We start from the raw sequence: 19,949 nt of genomic DNA on the forward strand, positions 1-19,949 counted from the left end.
GGGACCAAAATATAAGGTTATACCACCACTTCACATCTTCTATATGTGACAGAACTACTCTCTTCTAAAAATTTAATCATCATTTCATATGTATTTCAAATGAAATTATCACAGATCAGTTTGGAGCAAAAAACTTTCCTAGTCCAGACTCCAGTCCAACATGATTCTACTCCCCCAGTTCATGTGAAGGACAGAAACACCACATAGATTAAGTCACCCAAGTATGTAATTTCTCTGCTAATTGCATAAGAATAAATAATTTTAATCTTTTAAAATATAATTTGGCTATACTATAAAACCCGGATAAGCCAAAATATTAAGAATTTAGAATTCTGTTTAATAAAATCCTCTGATATAACTTAGGGGCCACCAGAAAATAACTTATTTTATCAGCCTTGCTTGTGATTAAAAATTGTCCTACATGCCAAGATCCTTGTCATGCTTTAACACAACAGGTTTTAGCTGCCATAATCACACATAATCCTGCTATCCCTGAACACTACTGTATGCTGCACATATGTTGTCCAACAGAGATAACACTTATGGGCACCACTCTCCCAATCTCCATATTCTCCTTAGTTACTTAATACGGTCTCATCAGTGCCATGTGAGAAGAATCTTTTAAAAGTGGTCCAAATTCATTAACTATATAACAATACATTTCCCTATGAAAAATGGCATTATTGTTTTAACAGAATTAGGTAACAGGTCAACTATGTCACTGTTCCGTGCAGTAGAAAATAAGGCTCATCCCTGATTTTTAAATGTGAAGCGTTTTAAATTTTAGAAGCACTGAAATTAAAGAAAGGTCTTCTACAGATGAAAGAGTTTCTAAGACTGGTAGAGGGATGACAACTCGGATTCAGGGTAAACAAGTAAACTGAGCTTACGTCAATGTTCCAGAGGAAGTCAAGATGGAGAAATAGTTCAGAACTGCTTGAGAGATCGGGGAAGGACTGAGCCACTGCATTGACAGAAACATAGTCTCTGACAAAATATACTCCTGTCCTTAATATGGGTACCAATTTTATAAGGAATATACCTTGCTCTAAAAATCCTGCTCTAGAAAAATCAAAATCTGACAGGTTAAACAATAAAATTTTCTTTTATTCAGGTATCCCAAAATCTTTGGTAAAACCAGACCTGACTAATTTGCATCTGAAGAATTTTCAAAGACAGTCCTTAAAATGAGCCAATTCCTTAGTATCTCTTTTTCTTGAAACCTATGAGTTCTGACAGGCATCCTACCTTTTCTCACAAGAAAGGTGGACACCTAGCAAATGCAAAAGAGTAATTGATAGCAATAAGCAATTAAAATAGGTGTTAAAATTCACTAGGTTTGTTTTTATGCTACTTAGTAAGCTTCCTTACTGAGGATTTCAGTAAAGTGATTTAGATTTTATTATAACTTGAAGCACATTAAAAGGCCTTTGTTCACTTTATAAACCCTCTACACGAAACCGCTGCACTCAGATTTGTTGTACTCGGATTTGGTGGTTAATATAATCAGGTTAATATGTTAAAAAGAACTTGACACGGAAATTATTAATGAGTAGAACAAGGTCACTACTTCTGAGCTGAGGTCACTTACAAAGAATGCACAAATGAAATTAAGGTTGACTTTATTTACTTGACTATCTTCTTACATTGGATTCCTTTGGCAACATATCTTTAAACATTTAAAGCCCTGTTTACAAGGAGGCTCTGAAAGAAACTTCAAACCATTATGTCCCTAATTGAATTCCCCAGGAGTCCAGTAAACTCAGAGGAATAAAGAAAAATCATAACATTTGCTAAATCATCTCAAAACATATTTCACTGCAAGGTTATGTGACCTGTTTCTGAGGTTCAAAGATGAATGAGAAAAATACTACTGAATGCTTCATTATTTACACTCAAATCCAAAGGTAGCTTACCTATTAGCAGCGAGCTAATTAAATCAGTCCTGTTTTAACTTTTCTTCCAGGAGAAACCAGACAACAAACAACAGTAGCATTTGATAGTTTGTGTGACTACTGTCCCAGAGCATGAAAGCTCCCAAGAGGAGAAGGAAAGGGTCTTTAACCAAAGACAATTATTGACAGTGAAGGTATGAGAGAGAGCTGGCAAAAACCTGTGGTCCCCAGGGAAAGTAGCATTCTATCTGTGAATTCAGAACAAACCAAGTGAAAAAAGAGAATACGAAAGTTTTTAGCAACCAATGAGTTTCTGAATGTGCCCCCTTCCCAATTAACGTCCCAATTCGAATTTTATGTGAAAGTCAGCTTTTGTGATCTTTTTATTCATAGTTCCTTTGTATGCTCCTGTGTTTGTTGTGACTACTAAGCAAAAACACGGGGATCTGAGCATTTCCAAAAGAATGTTAAATACCTCTCTACTTACCTGGTTTGTATGTTATTCCAGGGGGGAAGAGGAAGCCCTGCTGGGCGGCAGCGGCTGCTGCCAGGGTCCGCTGGTCATGTGGAAAAATTGGGATCATGAGCGGAGGCATGTGACCCTGAACCTGCTAAACAGAAGAGAGCCTATGATCAGACAGAGAGCAAATGTGTGCCAAGAAGTATTTGTTTTTCACTCCTGCCGCTGTGCTGGTACCCAAACAGCCACCCACTTCCGACCTCATTCCAGATCTGCTCCCTGAGAAAACGCAGGTGAAAGTTACCAAGTCCCTGTTCTTAGATCCCATTAGCACTCCAAGGACACAACCTCATTGCGAATTTGCCTCATCCCTGCTTCCACCAAATCCTGGTGAATGCTTTTCTTTTCTCTTGACTGTGTTCTTTTTTCCTTTTTTTTTTTTTTTTTAAACAAAACAACCGGAAGAAATAAGTTTGCTTCGTACACCGTGCAATATTGAAAGGTTTTGCCCTTTCACCTGCTTTGCATTCTGCCTTTTATTTGGGAAACAGGATTTAGTATCCTTGGTCAGAAAATAATGTCTAATTGTTATATATTCCCAAAGCGGCATCTCCCCAGTTTAGGTGTCTTATTTCAAAGCCTTGCCGCATTATGTTAAACATATAGCTCCTCAGATTTAGGGCTACTACATCTTGGCTCCCAATTAAACTAATATTCTTTGCCATACACACCTCGATGTAACATATAAATTGCTTGTCTGGCTTAGCGGTTTTACAGCTTTATGTACTACCATGTGGCTCAGTAATTACGGAGTTGTATTCAGAGAGCATTTCATAATAAATCCTACTATATCAAATTTCATTTGACCTCAATAAATGTATCAAAGAGCACAGAAATGCAAAATAGAAAATCTTCACTCTATATCAGTGTTTGTATTCTAGATAAAGAAAATAAGAGCTATGACAAAATCATGCCTGTGAAATCACATTTTAATTCCCTAGCTCTCCCTTTTTTACTTGATGCATGCTACCCTGATTCCAGGAGAGCATCACAGGAAGGTTTTGTCCTGGCTTTTAGTGCATGATTTTATACGCTGAACTACAGGACTTTTGTTCTTTAAAGATCAAAACTAGGATGTCCTCACAGAAGTGATTTTTAATTTCAAACTGGGTCTTTGGGCTCTTTGCTCATATAAAAAATAAACAAAAACAAAACTGCCTTATATCCTGTTTAAGATATAAACATTTACCAATAATTCTACCAACCCCAAGCCCTTCCCCCGTTTAAATTCTTAAAATTTCTCTTTAGGCAAAATTCCGTATACTGGCCGATGACCCTGTTTAAATAGCGCCAACTTGCCTTGTCCTGTCCCTGTTCCCTCCACAGCCAGGGACATGGTGCAAAAATGCTTCTGTGTGGGTCTAAGAGGTTTCATTTACCAACAGTTTTTCTCTAGGGAAAGCCCTAAGATGTGGGTTAATAAAGGGCAAGCAAAAAATAAACACTTGACAGTATTTTTCTGAATTCATTTCTCAGGAAAATCAACTTATAATAAAAAGGTCTTTGTGCAATTACTACCTTGCCAGTGGGGCGTGAAAGAAACTAGCTTTGGGCAGCTACTTCTACCATTTTAGCTGAGGTAAGCCCGAGTTTTGTATGTGAGAGTACAAACTTAGCCTGCGTAAATTGGAGCTGATCCCCTCGTGCCCGGGTCTTGCCTTTAACCCTGAAGAAAAGCACTAGGTTTGCTGTTCAACTCCAGCTTGCTGTGACCTGATGCAAACCTGAGATGTCAAAGAGGAGGGCACTGTTCTATGTCAGAAAATAAAACAGTCTTTCTTGTAGGTGACTGCTGTTCAGTGCAAGAGTAGATCAAAGGAAATCATTTCATTTACTTCTAGACATATGGTTCCTAGCATGGACCTAGAACAGCACAGACGCCTCATGCTCTAAAGGTGAACAAGAAAGTGAGAAGTCTAGGCATCGTATTTATTTATTCTTTCCTTCTTTTTAATGAACAATTATTAAGTTATTCTTCCATGCTATGGATGAGAAGTAGCTGAAAAAATGGGGGCTATTTAGCTTGGAAGAGAGAAGATACAAGGTTATCTTCGTGCAGCAAAAGAAGCAGATTAAGTCTGAGCAGTTAACAAGGGCGGAACAAGACTCAGAAGAAAAAGATTTTAGGGGAGCTAAATGTAAAGAAGAACTTTTTAAAAATTAGTTATTCAACAAGCACTCCGATTAAAGAGGTCCTGCGTGTCATTTCCCCAGAAGTGGTCAAGGAAAGGCTGTGTACCCGTAGGGTGGAGATACTTCAGAGGGTAACATAACTAAAACCCTGACTAGATAATGACCTCCAGAGTCTGTTCCACTTTATGATTCTGTTGTTTTGCAAACTCAGCATTAGGAAGATAATATGATGTAGTCATTCCTTTATTCATTCATTCATCATACATTTGTCCAGAATCTACCATGTCTACAAAGGCTTTGCTGTCAAACATCTCGGAGCTTAAATCTATACACTGCCATTTCCTTGGCCATGTGATCATGAACAGTTACTTAACCTTTCTGTAGTCTGAGCCTATTGCTTCATGTAAAAGCTAATGATACTACCTTATGCGGTAATTGTGAGGATTAAACAGACTAGAAAGTAACACTTGTGGCACAGTGACTGGCAAAGAACAGGCACTCAGGAAATGTTAGAGCCTTGCTTTTTTCTTACGATAGTTTGCATATGCAGTTCTAGAAAATAATCAAATTACTGAAAAGAAAAAAAAAAAGAGAGAAGAAATAGTGGCTCTTCCCCATAACTCTACTTTGAAAAAGAAAACATGAACCAGCAAAATAATTCAGTTTGACAGGCAGAGAATTGTCATGTTTTTAGCAGAAACCAGGCCTCACAGAGCATTAACCCATCCCAAGTATCTAGAAAACCATGAAAAAGAAGAGATAAGACTACAAGGATCATGTGAAGATGGAATTTGGGAACTTTACTACTATTCATTATATAGACTCTTGGGATGAAAACATAATTTTACTTCTACACTGATGCCCAAGATCTTCAGAACATGAGACAACATAAAGGGATCAATGGCAACAAAGCATCAGATCTTGATTCCTGAGCTTTGGTGTCTGAAGATATTTCTTTTGTAACTAGCTGTGTACATGAGATAACTAAGTGAACCATCCAGGGTCGCCTTCAATGCTGAAGAGCTGTAGGTGTTTCATATTAATATCAGTTGTAAGAATTTAGAGAAGTTCTTTTCCAGTCACCACACTCTACAAAGTAGGATATGTTAGAAATTTTCAATGCTAAACATGAATTCAGAGGCGGTTTCAATAAGTTGCAGGATAAAGTAAGTAAGAAGGGGGGCAGAAGACATTGTGAAAGCAATAGCGAGGATAAAATCAGAGTTGGAACAGAGCTTAGAGTTGATCTAGCCTAGTAGTTTTCAAAGGATGGAACATGACCAGTAACATCAGCAAGGATGGAGAATGTCATAAAAGCAAATTTTCAGACCCACCCCAGATCTATGAATCAGAAACTCTGGGAGCTGGGTCCAACAATCTAATATTTAGACTAAAATTTAATCCAGGGCAGTGACTCTCAAACTTTAGTGTGAATCCAGTTCTGCCAGAGGGCTTGTTAAAACAAAGACTGGCAGGCCCTACCCTCAGAGCCTCTAAACCAGTAGATCTAGGTGGGATCTGAGAGGGTACTTTCCTGGCCAGTACCCAGGTAAACTTGGTGCTGCTGATCCAGGGACCACTCTCTGAGAATCACTAATCTAATTCAAACCTCACAATTTACACATAGGGAAACAGGTAGCTACTGAAACTAAAAGACATGGTGTAAGATCACAGTGCCTATGACAGGGCTGGATCTGGAACCCAGAACTGCTCATTACTCCGACCAGTGCTTTTTCCACTACATCAGATGGACTTCAGTGATAGAAAAGAGAACACACATGCTCTTTGGGAGTCTGCAGCCAAAAACGACTTTCTATTTCAGAGTTGTATTGCTGGGGTACAGATAGTATGTTGCTCAGTTTCAGTTTGTTCCTTCTTCTCTCTTATTTTTGTACTCAGAAAATTTTGATCACAAATCTGCTGTCATCAGTTTCAATAACTTATTATAATACATCTATTAGCAGTGATCATTTAGCTCTGATTGATAAAATTGCCCTTAACTTATTTTAAGTAAAACAAGGATGTGAAAAATCAAAGTGCCCCTTATGAAGGACAAGCCAAGATACCCAGTAGCAATTAGAATCTAGGCCAAGCGAAGATGATGAAGTGCTCCTCTTGTAACTCTAATTACGAACGTAATAATAGTGATGATGATGGTGATGATAATCATCCTCTTCATCACAGCCACTGATATTTTCCAGTATTTCCTATATATCAAGCACTGAGAAAGTGATTTACATGATCTGTCTCATGTAATCCTCAAAAGTCTATGAAATATTTACTATTATTCTCCTCATTCACCTAATGAGGACAAAATCTTGAGAGGCTCAGTAACTCAGCCAACCAAATAGAGCCATGTTCAAGTCCAGGTTTGTCAGGCTTGAAGTCTATACTTTTAAGTGCCGTATTATATTAACCATCAAGTCATCTTTTGCTAGGCAGACCTAAATGAGAGAAGGAATATAATTCTTTATAATAACAATTGACTGGAAGTTTTATAAATATAATTGTAAATTTATATGCATTTGTAATAAATGATATAGAAAGATCCCATGAGTCCCCTCTCCTCAGTGGTAATAACTTGAAAAACTGTAGTACCATATCACAACCGGGGGCCTGACATTGAGATAATCCAACCACTGTATTCAGATTTCCCCAGTGTGATATTATTTTAAAAGAATTATGTATCTTAAAAACTCACAAGGGTAATGGAAGTTTATGAATACTTCCAACTACCAGCTTTTATACAAAGCTGACCAGTATGGCCCAATGCAAATAATATGAGAAGGAAGCCTATATTAAAGCAACAACTTCCCCCTTTCATAGATTTCCATTTATTGTACTTAATAGAAAATTAATTGGAGGTGGTACAGGAATGGAAAGCAAGGACAAGGAAGGGAGGAGAGATAAGGAAAGAGGGCTTGATAGCCATACAAGAATCACATAAGCATCTAAAATATTCTCCTTCTGTGGAAGTTGTGAATTAAGTTTACCGCACTGAGTATCAGGGCTTAGTGCAAACAAAGAACTGTGATTATACAGAAAAGCCCCACCCTGCTCTGGAGAATATACGCCTGCCTTTCCCCTTCCTTCCCATCATCCTATTTTCCCATCTGATGACAGGCCAGGGAAGGCAGTCACATTGGAAACAGCAACTTCCAAAAATATTTTACTAAAGAATAGAAACTAATAGAATTCCCCTCATTCCATCAAAGAATGACCAGTCTCCACATGTCTTTTCCAAGAAGTTATCAAAATTTCAAATAGCGTCTTCTTTTCTTGAAAGCGTAGCTTTCCCTTAGCACAAATTCAAAGATCCTTTCATTATTCCACAGGTAGAACTGATGTGGTTAATACAAAGAGGAAAATCTGATGTGGCCAAAAATACATCTCTGAGCACGAAGCTGCATTATTTTTACTGCTTTGCAAGTCAGCACTAACAGGCTGGGTAACAAGAAACCAGGAACTCCCTCATAGGTGAAGCTTAGTCAGTGCGTCATGAAAGAAATGAACTGCGTGTACCAGAGCACAGTTGTCCATCAATTTTAAACTTCCACAATCCCTGACCAAAGTGTTACCCTTTTGGAGAGGGTGGGGGGAACACATACTTCATCAAACAGGCCACATGCCCAGAAATTTTAATTGCTTGGTGTTCCACACATCTTTCAGACCATCAAGACAGCAGCAGATGCGCGTGAAACACTCCAGTTCTGTCTCTTCCTATTCGTAAAACAGCATTGTTGCCTCAACACTTATCCCCTTTGTTTTCTCTGCGCTAAGTTGTTGATGATGCCATTTTTTGCCATCTGCCCCAGAGCTTCATTAAAGATACATGAATGGGCTAACTGGCCTGATATCTTGTGAGGAACAGGTGCTATTGTTTGTCCCTGAAGACTTGTACTAAAGATATGACTCAGAATACTTGAGAAAGAGCATCTGCAGCAGTCAGTCAGAGAGCAACTTGGCAGAGACCCGGCTATGCGCTAATATGCAAACAGAGTGACACTCAGGGGGACTCATTTTCTCTTTCATGAAGATTTTTTAACTTTTTTGGTGATGGGAAATACGTATTTGTATTGAAAATCATGAGTATATTAATGTCTATTACTGAGTTAAAAACGGTGAGCAAGTCAAGATCATTTTAATGCTTATTTCTAGTAAATCGTTCCTTATGTGGTTTAATAGGAAAAAAGCTTCTTTAATCTGATGGAAGGAATGTTTCCACTGTTTGTAAATGAGGCCAGAGAAAGGGAGACAGAGATAGAACATACAGAGTGAGAAAGAGCAATCAGAGAGGGAGGGGGACATGGAGGGAATTTCCTAAAGGCCCTGTTCTTTAGTGCAAAGAATAGCTGAGTCATTGGTATGAAGTGTTACCACTGTACAAGCCACAGTGTCTACAGTGAAAGAAATAAAGGACCCAGAAGGGTTTCATGAAAATCCTTCAAAGTCAGGGTGGTGTCTTCTTAGTACCAAAAAGTACATGTCAAACTGTACACAGATCTCAGTTAATTCTGGAGAGTGAGAAGGGGAAGGATCTCATTGACAGGATGAAATTCATGCCTTAACACAAACCCTTTTCCAACCCATTTTTGCCTAACATCTATCTAAAACATTGACTGTGTTCTGCCCTGCCTTCAAAAGCATGATGCAATAGTTAGCGTATTGAACTTCTTTTGGTTGGCCATAGTTGGAAGAACACAAAGGAGCCTCATATTGTATATGGCCTATTGCTTATTCATTAATTGTCAATTTGTTAGTTATCTTTCACCAAACAAATTGAGTGTCCTGAATGGCCTATGACATTTATATTTTCATATGCTCCAGAGCTATTATCACAAGGCTGAGGATATAGTAGTCACTTTGCGTCAACTAGTCAATGTGAGAACCAGTTTTCTGAGCACCAATATACATAGAGTAGTTAATGGTATACCTATTCATATGTCAGTGAATGCAATCAATGATTTCTATTATTATCAAAAGTAATAATAATAAAGTGACTTAAAATAAACCTTGATATCACCTTGTTTCCTTTTCATTTGTCTTATTTAGCAGATCTCTGGGGCTGCTACAGCTAATAAAGGATAGCAAATCTTTGCTTATAGAGAATCTAGCTAGCTCTGGCAGGAGAAAAAGTCAACTTTCATCAGGAACAATTCTGGGACAAGAAAGAGTATTTGAGAACACAGAGTCCCATCTTTCCAGATGTTTCCCGCCAACTTCCAATGGATACACATTGAACAAAAATGTAGCTTTTTGTTTGTGTGTGTGTGTGTTTGTTGATGGCAAAATATTCTGTCCCTTCCCCCCACATCTCTGTTTCTCTCTCTCTTTCTCTCTCTCTCAGGTCCCATGAGTAGTACCAAAACCCCTTGTTACCATTGCTAACATACATCTTTAACATAGTGCAATTGCTGGGGCGCCTGGGTGGCTCAGTGGATTAAAGCCTCTGCCTTCGGCTCAGGTCATGGTTTTAGAGTCCTGGGATTGAGCCCTGCATCGGGCTCTCAGCTCAGCGGGGAGCCTGCTTCCCTTCCTCTCTCTCTCTACGTGCCTCTCTGCCTACTTGTGATCTCTGTCAAATATATATATATATATATATATATATATATATATATATATATATATAGTGCAATTGCTTCCACGAACTTTACATACTAATGCCACCACTCTTTTCCAAAATTCTCACTAAGGGCCAAGAAGAACCCTGGAAAGGTAGAAGAAATTCAAGATATTATAGTTCAAAGACATCCTTTTAAAAACTCAGGCGTTATTCTTTCAAACTCTAATGTTTTAGTTTAAACCTAAATGAAGAGCTAACTTCACTCTTATGATATATGTTTTTCTCTATGTATATTTTGCTTTAATAAGAAGTTAATTTAAGAAAAAAAGAGAAAATAACTTCAGTAGTTAACTTGTCTTCACTCATTTACAGTATTAAAGGTAGGTAATAAAATATCTAAAATATTCACAGGAGAAATAGAAAAGACATATCTTACCCCCAGCTTCACTATGTGCCCAAGCTCACTATCAAGAGAAAGACATGCAAACAAAGCATTCTTTTACTAGGTTGGTCTTTAAGATAGTTGTTTAACTCCACATTACAGTCTAGCATTTTCCAGGTCCCTTCCTTGGTTACACAGGACAGAAACAATCACTGAGAGGAAGAAGAGCACAATTGAGTCCTATCTATCAGATCAATAGTCCAAGTTTTAGAAATCTTCTTTAGGTTCTTATTCTGAGAGAAATGTTAATAGCCCTGAAAGAGTCAATCTTGTCCTTTGCATTAACACCTCTTTTTATATTCTCAGCATACTGTACACGCCCACTTGATCTGCATTTTCTAAAATGGGCAAATATCTCATTAATCTACCAGGATCATCAGTAGTCAAATGTCATTATGTTATGCTTCACTCATTTGTACACTTCCTGCTTAAATACTGAATTTTCAAAGAAGAGAAAATGGATTTAGCACTAACAAAATCATAATTCCTAGCATCTTTTACTTATCTCTCCCCTTATTCTCTGAAAGAAAGAGCTCCACATGTATAAGTTGACCTCTTACGCTCCCAAGAAACATTCTACTTCATAAAGGAAGTCAATGGTGCCTGTCTTTAATCAGCTATTCATCAGCCACTTATCAAGCACCTAGCACTATCTGATGGTACTGTGCTAGGTAGGCACTGGGAATATAAAGGTGCCTTAGAGAAACCTATAGCCTTATTTTATCAGGTAGTGGTGTTAGGTTTGTTTTCACTTAATATGGTGGTACAAATCATCCAGTTTGTCAGCTTACTTTGGAACAGGGTCAACAGAGAAAAGAAAGGTATGCTTAAAAAGAAACCTAAATTACAACAAAAATCCCATTAGGTATCCTTCCATAGCCTTCCTATGGCCTATAACCTAGAAAAATTTTGAGAGTATTTATGAGGACAAAAGTCAGATTACTTTATAAAATGGATGATAAATGTTAATTAAATGTGTTTAAATTATCTTACTATGTTTTAAGAAACTCTCACCAGGAGGGAAGTAGAATATCCTGGCCATAGAGAAATTAATAAAACATGTTATGCAAAAGTAAAATTTATGATTCATTTGGAATTAGATATCTACCACCTTTTCAATCCATACAAATGCATAATCTTGTCAATTAAATATTATTGTTAAGGTCTAGTAGTATGTTAAAATCACTTTAAAGTGCAACTAAGGAAAATTCATGTGTGTTTATTACTCCTTAAGGATCTATTAGTGGGTATTTTATTCAGATTCGTGCTGTAAAATCTGCATAAACTCAGCATATTGTTATCCCCATGTGTGCATTTGTTTGGTTAAAGCAGAACAGCAAATCTCAATTTTTGCAACTTCTGGAAAAGTCAAGAGAACTAAAACAGTCTTAATTTTAATCAGATACAAACAGTTATCACTACAGAAGTGAAGAGTTGACTATTATGCAAATAGTCACAGTTAGTGGTCACCAGGCCATCACTGAAGACTGAGCTATTCAATTACTTTAGATATTTCCAAAGACTAGTGAAGATGAATGCTTTCTATCCACCCTGTCTTATTTCCACAGGAGTACGAAACATATTAGAGACTAATGATTGTTGTTCTCAAATGGAAACCCTATTAAATACACAATGATCAAAATGTTTGGCCAAGATGGAAATTAATTTTTTTCAAATTTTGTATAAATGCCATATAAATATGGTAACATTGTGAAGAATGCGGCATTCCTTTCTTTGTAACAACCAAATTCAGATATAAACCTTTCATAAACTTTTGACCTGTAATGAAGGCAATCTGGCTTTTACCCCTGAAGTATTTTACACAAGCTTATACTGTTAGCAATGACCAGAGTTCAATTATTAAATTCCTCCTCCAGAAATACAAGTTTACATCTTAGACTACAGGTCTTGTTAAAATTATGCACAACTTAAAGGCAGGGACTTTGTCTCTCCCCAGGGCTTAGTAAAAGACCCCTTCTTGCACAGAGTAGGGACTCAACAAATATTTGTAATATAAACGCATTAAAGAATTTTCATTCTCTGTTATTTAAAAACTAAGTCACAAGAATTCTGATTTTTTAATCTTCTGAATCAATTCAAAGTCCTTTTATCATTTGCAATCCTCACTGAAGCAACAAAAATATGCATCTGTTTCAAACATACATCATCACAGCAATCTTTTCTTCTGGCATGCCATGGTCGGATTTTGAGGTCCACTAGTTGGTGTGAGAATGCAAAAATTGACCTATTAATTCATTTGAAAATATTTTTGAATGACTGAGCCTTCCTAGTATATCTGTTGAAACTCTTCTATAGAATAGAGAGGTCTCTAAGCTTTTTTAATAATTTCATCATCCTCAATTGTAATCCTTACTGACAGAGATGATAAGCTCTTCTCCCTGGAAGAGCCAAGAATACAGTTTTCCAAAATAATAATAAACAATGTTTATTATATCACAGTGGACTGGTTATATAATATAGAATAAGTGACAGAAAAATATTTAAGCATCAGTTATCATGGGGAATAGAAGCAGTTTCATTTGAAGCCACAAGCCTGAGAAATAAGCAATGAACTCTGAACAGAACATAAATACGATGTCTAAGCTAATGACAGCTGGGACTCAGCCATGGCAAGCTAACCTTCCCTAGAAGTATCAACAAGAGGGGCACCTGGGTAGCTCAGTTGGTTACGTGTCTGTCTGCCTTCTGCTCAGATCATGGTCTCAGGGTCCTAGGATGGAGCCCCAGGTTGGCCTCCCTGCTCAGCAGGGGAGTCCACTTCTCCCTCTGCTCCTCCCCCTGTTCGTGCTCTCTCTCACTCTCTCTCTCACGTTCTCTCTCTCTCTCTCTCTCATAAGTAAATAAAAAATCTTTAAAAAAAAAAAAAAAAAAAGAAGTATCAATGAGAAATGGAACCTGTATATGTAATTGGAGAGAGGGCCAGGGAGGCAAAATAAGGGGATGGTTATAAAGAAATGGATACTGAGTAAAAGCATAAATAATAACTATATCACAAATGAAATAAACTTCAGGTTTTCACTCTTTATCACACTCTAATCTTTTTAGTGGAAAAAGTTCATGACATGCAACTTCAATGTCGTGTTGGAATGTGACCTACAGCTCCTGCCTGCTCTCAGCATGCACACTTCTACTCACACACACACACACACATTTACACACACTTCTACACCTGCTACCCCAACTAAATGCTCAAGTGTGTCAACACTGAAAATGATTTAAGGATAAGCTAACATGTTGATTTAAATAGAGACATTTTCTCTATTTTTGTATTTTTATTTAGTACTATGTTCATATTAAATAATTTAGATATAATAAAGAAATGTTTCCATTAAAAAAGGTAAAGTCCAAAGTCCCTAGTCTAGTCTGGCATTGAAATCACCTGATAAGATGTTCTTAATGTGCATCTCAGGGTTGTTTTCCTACTACCTTTACCATCTTTCCTATCTTGCTTTCTATAGCTTCTAAGTCTTTGTTCAAGCCATTTCTTCTCACTTACATATAGAATGATCTTTCCTCTCATCTTTGCCTTCCCAAAGTTCAGTTCAAATTCAACTTCTCCAGGAAAATTCCCCAAGCATAAATTTCTTTCCCTCTGTCAAAATTTACCCTGCACATACTGTGTTGAATTTTTTAATGGTTTTCATTTCAATGTGACATATTCTAGACACCAGAGACATAGGAATACACAAAATTCCCTACCACTATCTACTAGGGAAGACAAACAACATACAAATGAATGTGTATATGTATGTGTGTGTATATATGTATGTTTGTATACACACACATGAGCAACTATATAAAAATATAACAGATCATAATTGATGCTGTAGCTTAATTTTCTTTATATCTGGAAAGGAACAGAAACCCAGGCCCCAAAAGAAATGGGATGATATGCTGGTCCACTCAGGTCAACTAAAAAAAATAAGTAATAAGAATTCAAAAAGGAAAATAAATACATTGAATTTTCCAACATTCTTAAAGTAAGCAATCCTACTGAGAAATTATAATATTCCTTTATCCTTTATTTTACTGTATTAATTTTTACTACACTCCATCTAAAACACAGTATTATACATAGCCCTTGATGACATTTCTTAATAAGCAAATAAAGAAGAAAGAAGAGCATTGTATGTCTTAGATTTAAAATTTTAGTCAATCTTTTGTACCATCAAAGAAATAAAGGTAGTATTAGATAGTTTTGTCCTAATCACAAGATGTTAAGAAAAAAGAAAAGAAAAAAAGAGAAATGAAATTTTTAAAATGAGAGAAATGAAAAGAAAAATATGAAAATATAAAGAGAGTAAAGAGAGAAGAGAAGAAAGAGAAGGAGGGAAGAAGCAAGCAAGCAAAGATATTGTGGACTTTCAAGAAAAGCAGTGCTGTCTTTTATATCCACAATTTTTACCTGATAACTGCTCACTCTGTCACTTACACTTCAACAGATGAAAACTCCAAACCCCAGTATCTTAACTTATTTTATAAATATTTTGCAAAGATCAAAATGATATAGGTAAAAATCTCTTCGCAAAAAAGAAATTGCTATGAAAACTTTAATTAAAAAGTTAATTACAGGGGCACCTGGGTGGCTCAGTCGTTAAGCATCTGCCTTCAGCTCAGGTCATGGTCCCAGGGGTCCCAGGGACCCCACATCGGGCTCCCTGCTCAGTGGGAAACCTGTTTCTCCCTCTCCCACTCCCCCTACTTGTATTCCCTCTCTTGCTGTCTCTCTGTCAAATAAATAAAAGTCTTTTTAAAAAGTTAATTATATTACAATAACATCAAGACCTATAAAATAGGAATAAATTTAATTAAGGAGGTAAAAGGTCTCTACTGAAAACTACAAGACATCAGTGAAAGAAATCAAAGACACAAATAAATGGAAAGTTATCCCATGTTTATGGATTGAAAGAATTAATATTGTTAAAATGTCAATACTACCTAAAGCCATCTACAGACTCAATGCAATCCCTATCAAGATTTCAGTGGCATTTTTTTAACAGAAGTAGAAAAAACACTCGTAAAATTTACACAGGCCCACAAAAGACCTCAAAGGCCAATGGAATCCTGAGAAAGAACAAAGCAGCAGGTACCACATTTCCTGATTTCAAGATATACTATAAAGCCCTAGTCATCAAAAGAGTACGGTAATGGCATAAAAACAGACACACAGACCAAGGGAACAGAACTGATAGCCTAGAAATAAACTTAAGCATATACAATCAACTAATATGTGACAAGGGAGCCAAAAATATTCAATGGAGCAAAGACAGTCTCTTCAATAAATGGTGATGGTATAACTGGATACTTGCATGTAAAAGAACAAAACAAAACAAAAGACCCATATCATACACCACTCACAAAAATTAACTTGAAATGAATTAAAGACTTAAATGTAAGATCTGAAGCCATGAAACGCCTAGAAGAAAATGTAGGAGTAAAACTCCTTGACATGGGTCTTGGTAATGAATTTTTGGAATGACACCTAAAGCATAGGCAACAAAATAAAAAATAAAGTAGGACTATATCAAACTAAAAAGCTTCTGCACAGCAAAAGAAACCACCAACAAAAAGAAAAGATAACCTGTGGGATAGGAAAAAATATTTGCAAAACATATATCTGGTAAGGGGTCAATATTCAAAATATATAAAGAACTGACAGAGTCAATAGCAAACAAAACAAAACACAACCCAAAACCTTATTAAAAAATGGACAATGTACCTAAATAGACATTTCTCCAAAGAAGATATTTGAAAAGCCAACAAGTGCACGAAAAAATGCTCAATATCACTTGTCATTACGGAAATGCAAATTAAAACTACAATGAGATATCACCTTATGCCTATTAGAATGGCCATTATCAAAAAGACAAAAGATAACAAATGCTGATGTGGATGTGGAGCAAAGGAAACCTTCGTGCACTGTTAGTGGAAATTTAAATAGGTACAACCACTATGAAAAACAGTATGGAAGGTTCTCAAAAAATTCAAAATAGAATGCTCATATGATTTGGCAATTCCATTTCTTGAAAATATATCCAAAGGGAATGAAAGCACTAACTTGGAAAAATATCTGCACCGCATGTTGCCAGCAGCATTATTTACAACAACCAAGACATGGAAACAACTTATGTCCACTGATGAATGAATGGATAAAGAAGTTGTGGCATATATGTAGTATGGAATATTATTCAGCCTTAAAAAAAAAAAAAAAAAAGAAAAGAAGGGAATTCTGCCATTTGCAACAACATGTATGGACCCTGAAGGCATTATGCTAAGTGCAATAAGCCAGACAGAGAAAAGAAAGACAAATACAATCTCATATGTGGAAGCTAAAAAACGAAACAAGACAAAACAAAAACTAAACTCAGGAAAAGAGACCAGACTTATGGTTATCAGAGATGGAGCTGGGGGAGTGGGAGAAACAGAGGAAGGTGGTCAAAACATAAAAACTTTCAGTTATAAGATAAATACTAGGGATGTAATGTATAGGAGGACTACAGCTAACACTGTTGTATAATATACAGGAAAGCTGTTAAGAGAATAAATCCTAAGAGCTCTCATCACAAAGAGAAAAATACTTCTTTTCTTTCTTCTTTTCTTCTTTTTTTCTATCCATATGATAAAACGGATGTTAGTTGAACCTACTGTGGCAATTACTTTGCAATATATGTAAATGAAACCATCATGCTGTATGTCTTAAACTTATACAGTGATGTATGTCAATCATTTCTCAGTAGAGCTGGAAAAAGTTAATTATAAAAATTTTAATTAAATTAACAGCATATATGTATTTTTAAACTTGAGAACTCATGAACTACTTTAAATTGGATTTAAACTGAAAATTGAAAAGTTGTGGATTTAGGCTGCTGACCAAGTTCGTATAAGTGCAAGGACAGATCAACCTATCAGTGTGCCCTACCATTAACTATTCATGACTTCGGAGACATGGGACTCAAAATAATATTATAATAACATAGAAATGTAGAAATAGATATTTTCTACAAACTAACTCAACCAATTTTGAGACAGTTCAACTTTATAAATTTCTGTGGGTAATTATGTGACACACAGAGAGAATGGGAACCCTCATAAATAAGAAATACAAAGATAAAGACATGTCCCATGATATGTGGGTCACATACAGTATCTATCCCTAGATTTAATTTTTGACTTTAGTGTGCACTACAAATAGAATTCCTAAAAATGTAGTTATAAATTTGTGAACAGGCATTTTCCAAAATCCTATTTATCACATCCACAATGATCTAGAATCATGATAATCTAAGCCATAGACATTTATTTTTAGTTCCACGTGACAACTCCCAAATATGAATGACATAAAGCCCAACTTTCTCTTTAACTCCTCTTAATTTAACAATAAAAAAGGTCAGGTTAGCTCCTTTACAACTGCACTATGATTGTAGTTTCCATGGTAGAATAAGGAGTTGAATTTACATTGAAATTATCAGCCAATAACAATAGGTCTTTGTCCAGCTGTGACTACTTCCCTCTTCTACAACCAGTCCTTATCTGGCTCAGGAAATGCCTGTTTTAACTGACAGGTAGGAGATTAAATCTACAGCTGCTGAAACACAATCTCAGCTCTGTTAGATAGGCTTTCATTGAAAAGCACTACAAACACATAATTTGTTTATGTTGTACCAGCAATCTCTGACAAAGCAGACTGTCTAGCTGAGACAAATGTGGTTAAACCCATTTATTGTATTATTTCTGCTACACAGAACAAGCTCTTAAAACGCAGAAACTAGACAAGGCACAAAGCTCTAGCTGTCTAAAGAAATCAAGAATAGATGACTTCTTGTTACACTAGCCCTTTTTACACAGAAAGCATGTTCTCCCCTGGAAAACATCTATTCCAATTTCTCTTTTAAGTGGGTGGTTCAATTATGTTTATGCTTTCAGTTTTTAAAGTTTCTTTTGTTTCTTTCAGCATAAACAGGCATAAAATCACCTAATCACTGAACATCTCTAGATTTAAGAACATGATGAATATTTATAGCAAGTGTTATATCACCTCCTCAAAAAAATACCCATCATGATAAATTCTATTGGCAATCCACCTTTTTTTGATATTTATTGCAAATTCTCATAATGTTATTTGATTTATGTCACTTGATTTAAAAAAAGGCTTTGCACTTTTAAAGAATATGAACAGTACTTTTTTTTTTAATTAAGGAGTCATGCACAGAGATATCTAATTTTATAAAATAAATGTCAAGGGGAGGTTTTAACAAGAACAGTAACAATGAAAGCTGCTAGTCAAGCCATGGAGTTCTTGCTCCAAATTAATAATAGGAATCAGAAATAAAATTGTCCCATATCTAAAATCTATTCTTTAGGAAAACTTATTTAATTCTAGCATTGAGTATTCTATCTATACATAAACTGTACAATTAAATATTAAAGTTTTGATCTATCTTTCCTAAATCCTAAAAGTTATAATCAATGATAATGAAACAACAGATGGTACACAATATGGTTTTAAAAATAGGAAAACAGATGCTATAACTCAAACTTGTCAAAAATTTTTAGGAAGAGTAGCATAATAAAATAAAGATTATAAAAAGCTATATTTGAAGCATGGCCAAAAAGATTATGGTTAGCCACTCTCAAACATGTCACCATTCCCTAAAATCTTACTTTATTTTTCCTTAATCATCATCATAAAAAAGGAAAGTGAGAAAATAATCTTCCAAGTTGGAACACATGTGCCACTTGGAACTCTGAGTTAGTCTTAAAATATAGAAAGTATTCAATAAACTAGCTGAATCCATGGGGTCTCCCTCAAACAGCATGGATAATGAGGGGAATCCATAACAGACATAAACAAACCCAGAAAGATGTCTAGACCCCACATCATTATGTATGATATATGCCCAAGATATATGGGCATATGTTTGAATGTTCAAGTTCAAACTTGGCTTCTATTAGACTGATTCAGTCACAGCATGGGGTTTCGTTAATAAACAAACCTTACTGTTAGAAAATATTGGGGACTCAAATCATGTATTATGCTCCAGCTAGTTAGAGATGTGGTGCTCTAATGCCCTATATCCCTTGAAGCTTTCTCACAACAGACTGTAAATAACAAAGAAAAACTACATCCTAAGAAAACATAAAGAAGTCTTAGATTTTTGCATTTCAAGTTGGAGCAAATACTACACAAAACAAGCATCTCAATATATGCTCAAGAATTTACCTTTCCCATTAAAAATTACAAGTAAGTTTAACAATGTGGACCTTGGTTTTTTTAAATTCTCCGTAATTCTTAAGGATGCTGAATGCAGTCACATAAAATATGTAACCATCGTTATTTATCTCACTACAATAGTTTCTTTGCCATATTTGATATTT

The 19,949-nt window shown here is 36.0% G+C and overlaps 1 protein-coding gene across 19 annotated transcripts in view; it reads right to left on the reverse strand.

Moving 5' to 3' along the window:
* Positions 1-19,949, reverse strand: part of SOX6 (SRY-box transcription factor 6) — a 637,684-nt gene that overhangs the window by 127,495 nt on the left and 490,240 nt on the right. For 15 of the 19 annotated variants that reach the window (XM_047691366.1, XM_047691365.1, XM_047691370.1 and 12 more), the window contains one exon: positions 2,383-2,506. In XM_047691366.1, coding sequence (XP_047547322.1) covers positions 2,383-2,506 — 124 coding nt within the window. The remainder of the gene's footprint in view (positions 1-2,382; positions 2,507-19,949) is intronic. The other 4 variants (XM_047691360.1, XM_047691374.1, XM_047691373.1 and 1 more) reach the window with 1 other exon arrangement.

This window comes from Lutra lutra, chromosome 10 (genome assembly GCF_902655055.1).
Source record: "Lutra lutra chromosome 10, mLutLut1.2, whole genome shotgun sequence".
NCBI classification, from domain to species: Eukaryota; Metazoa; Chordata; class Mammalia; order Carnivora; family Mustelidae; genus Lutra; species Lutra lutra.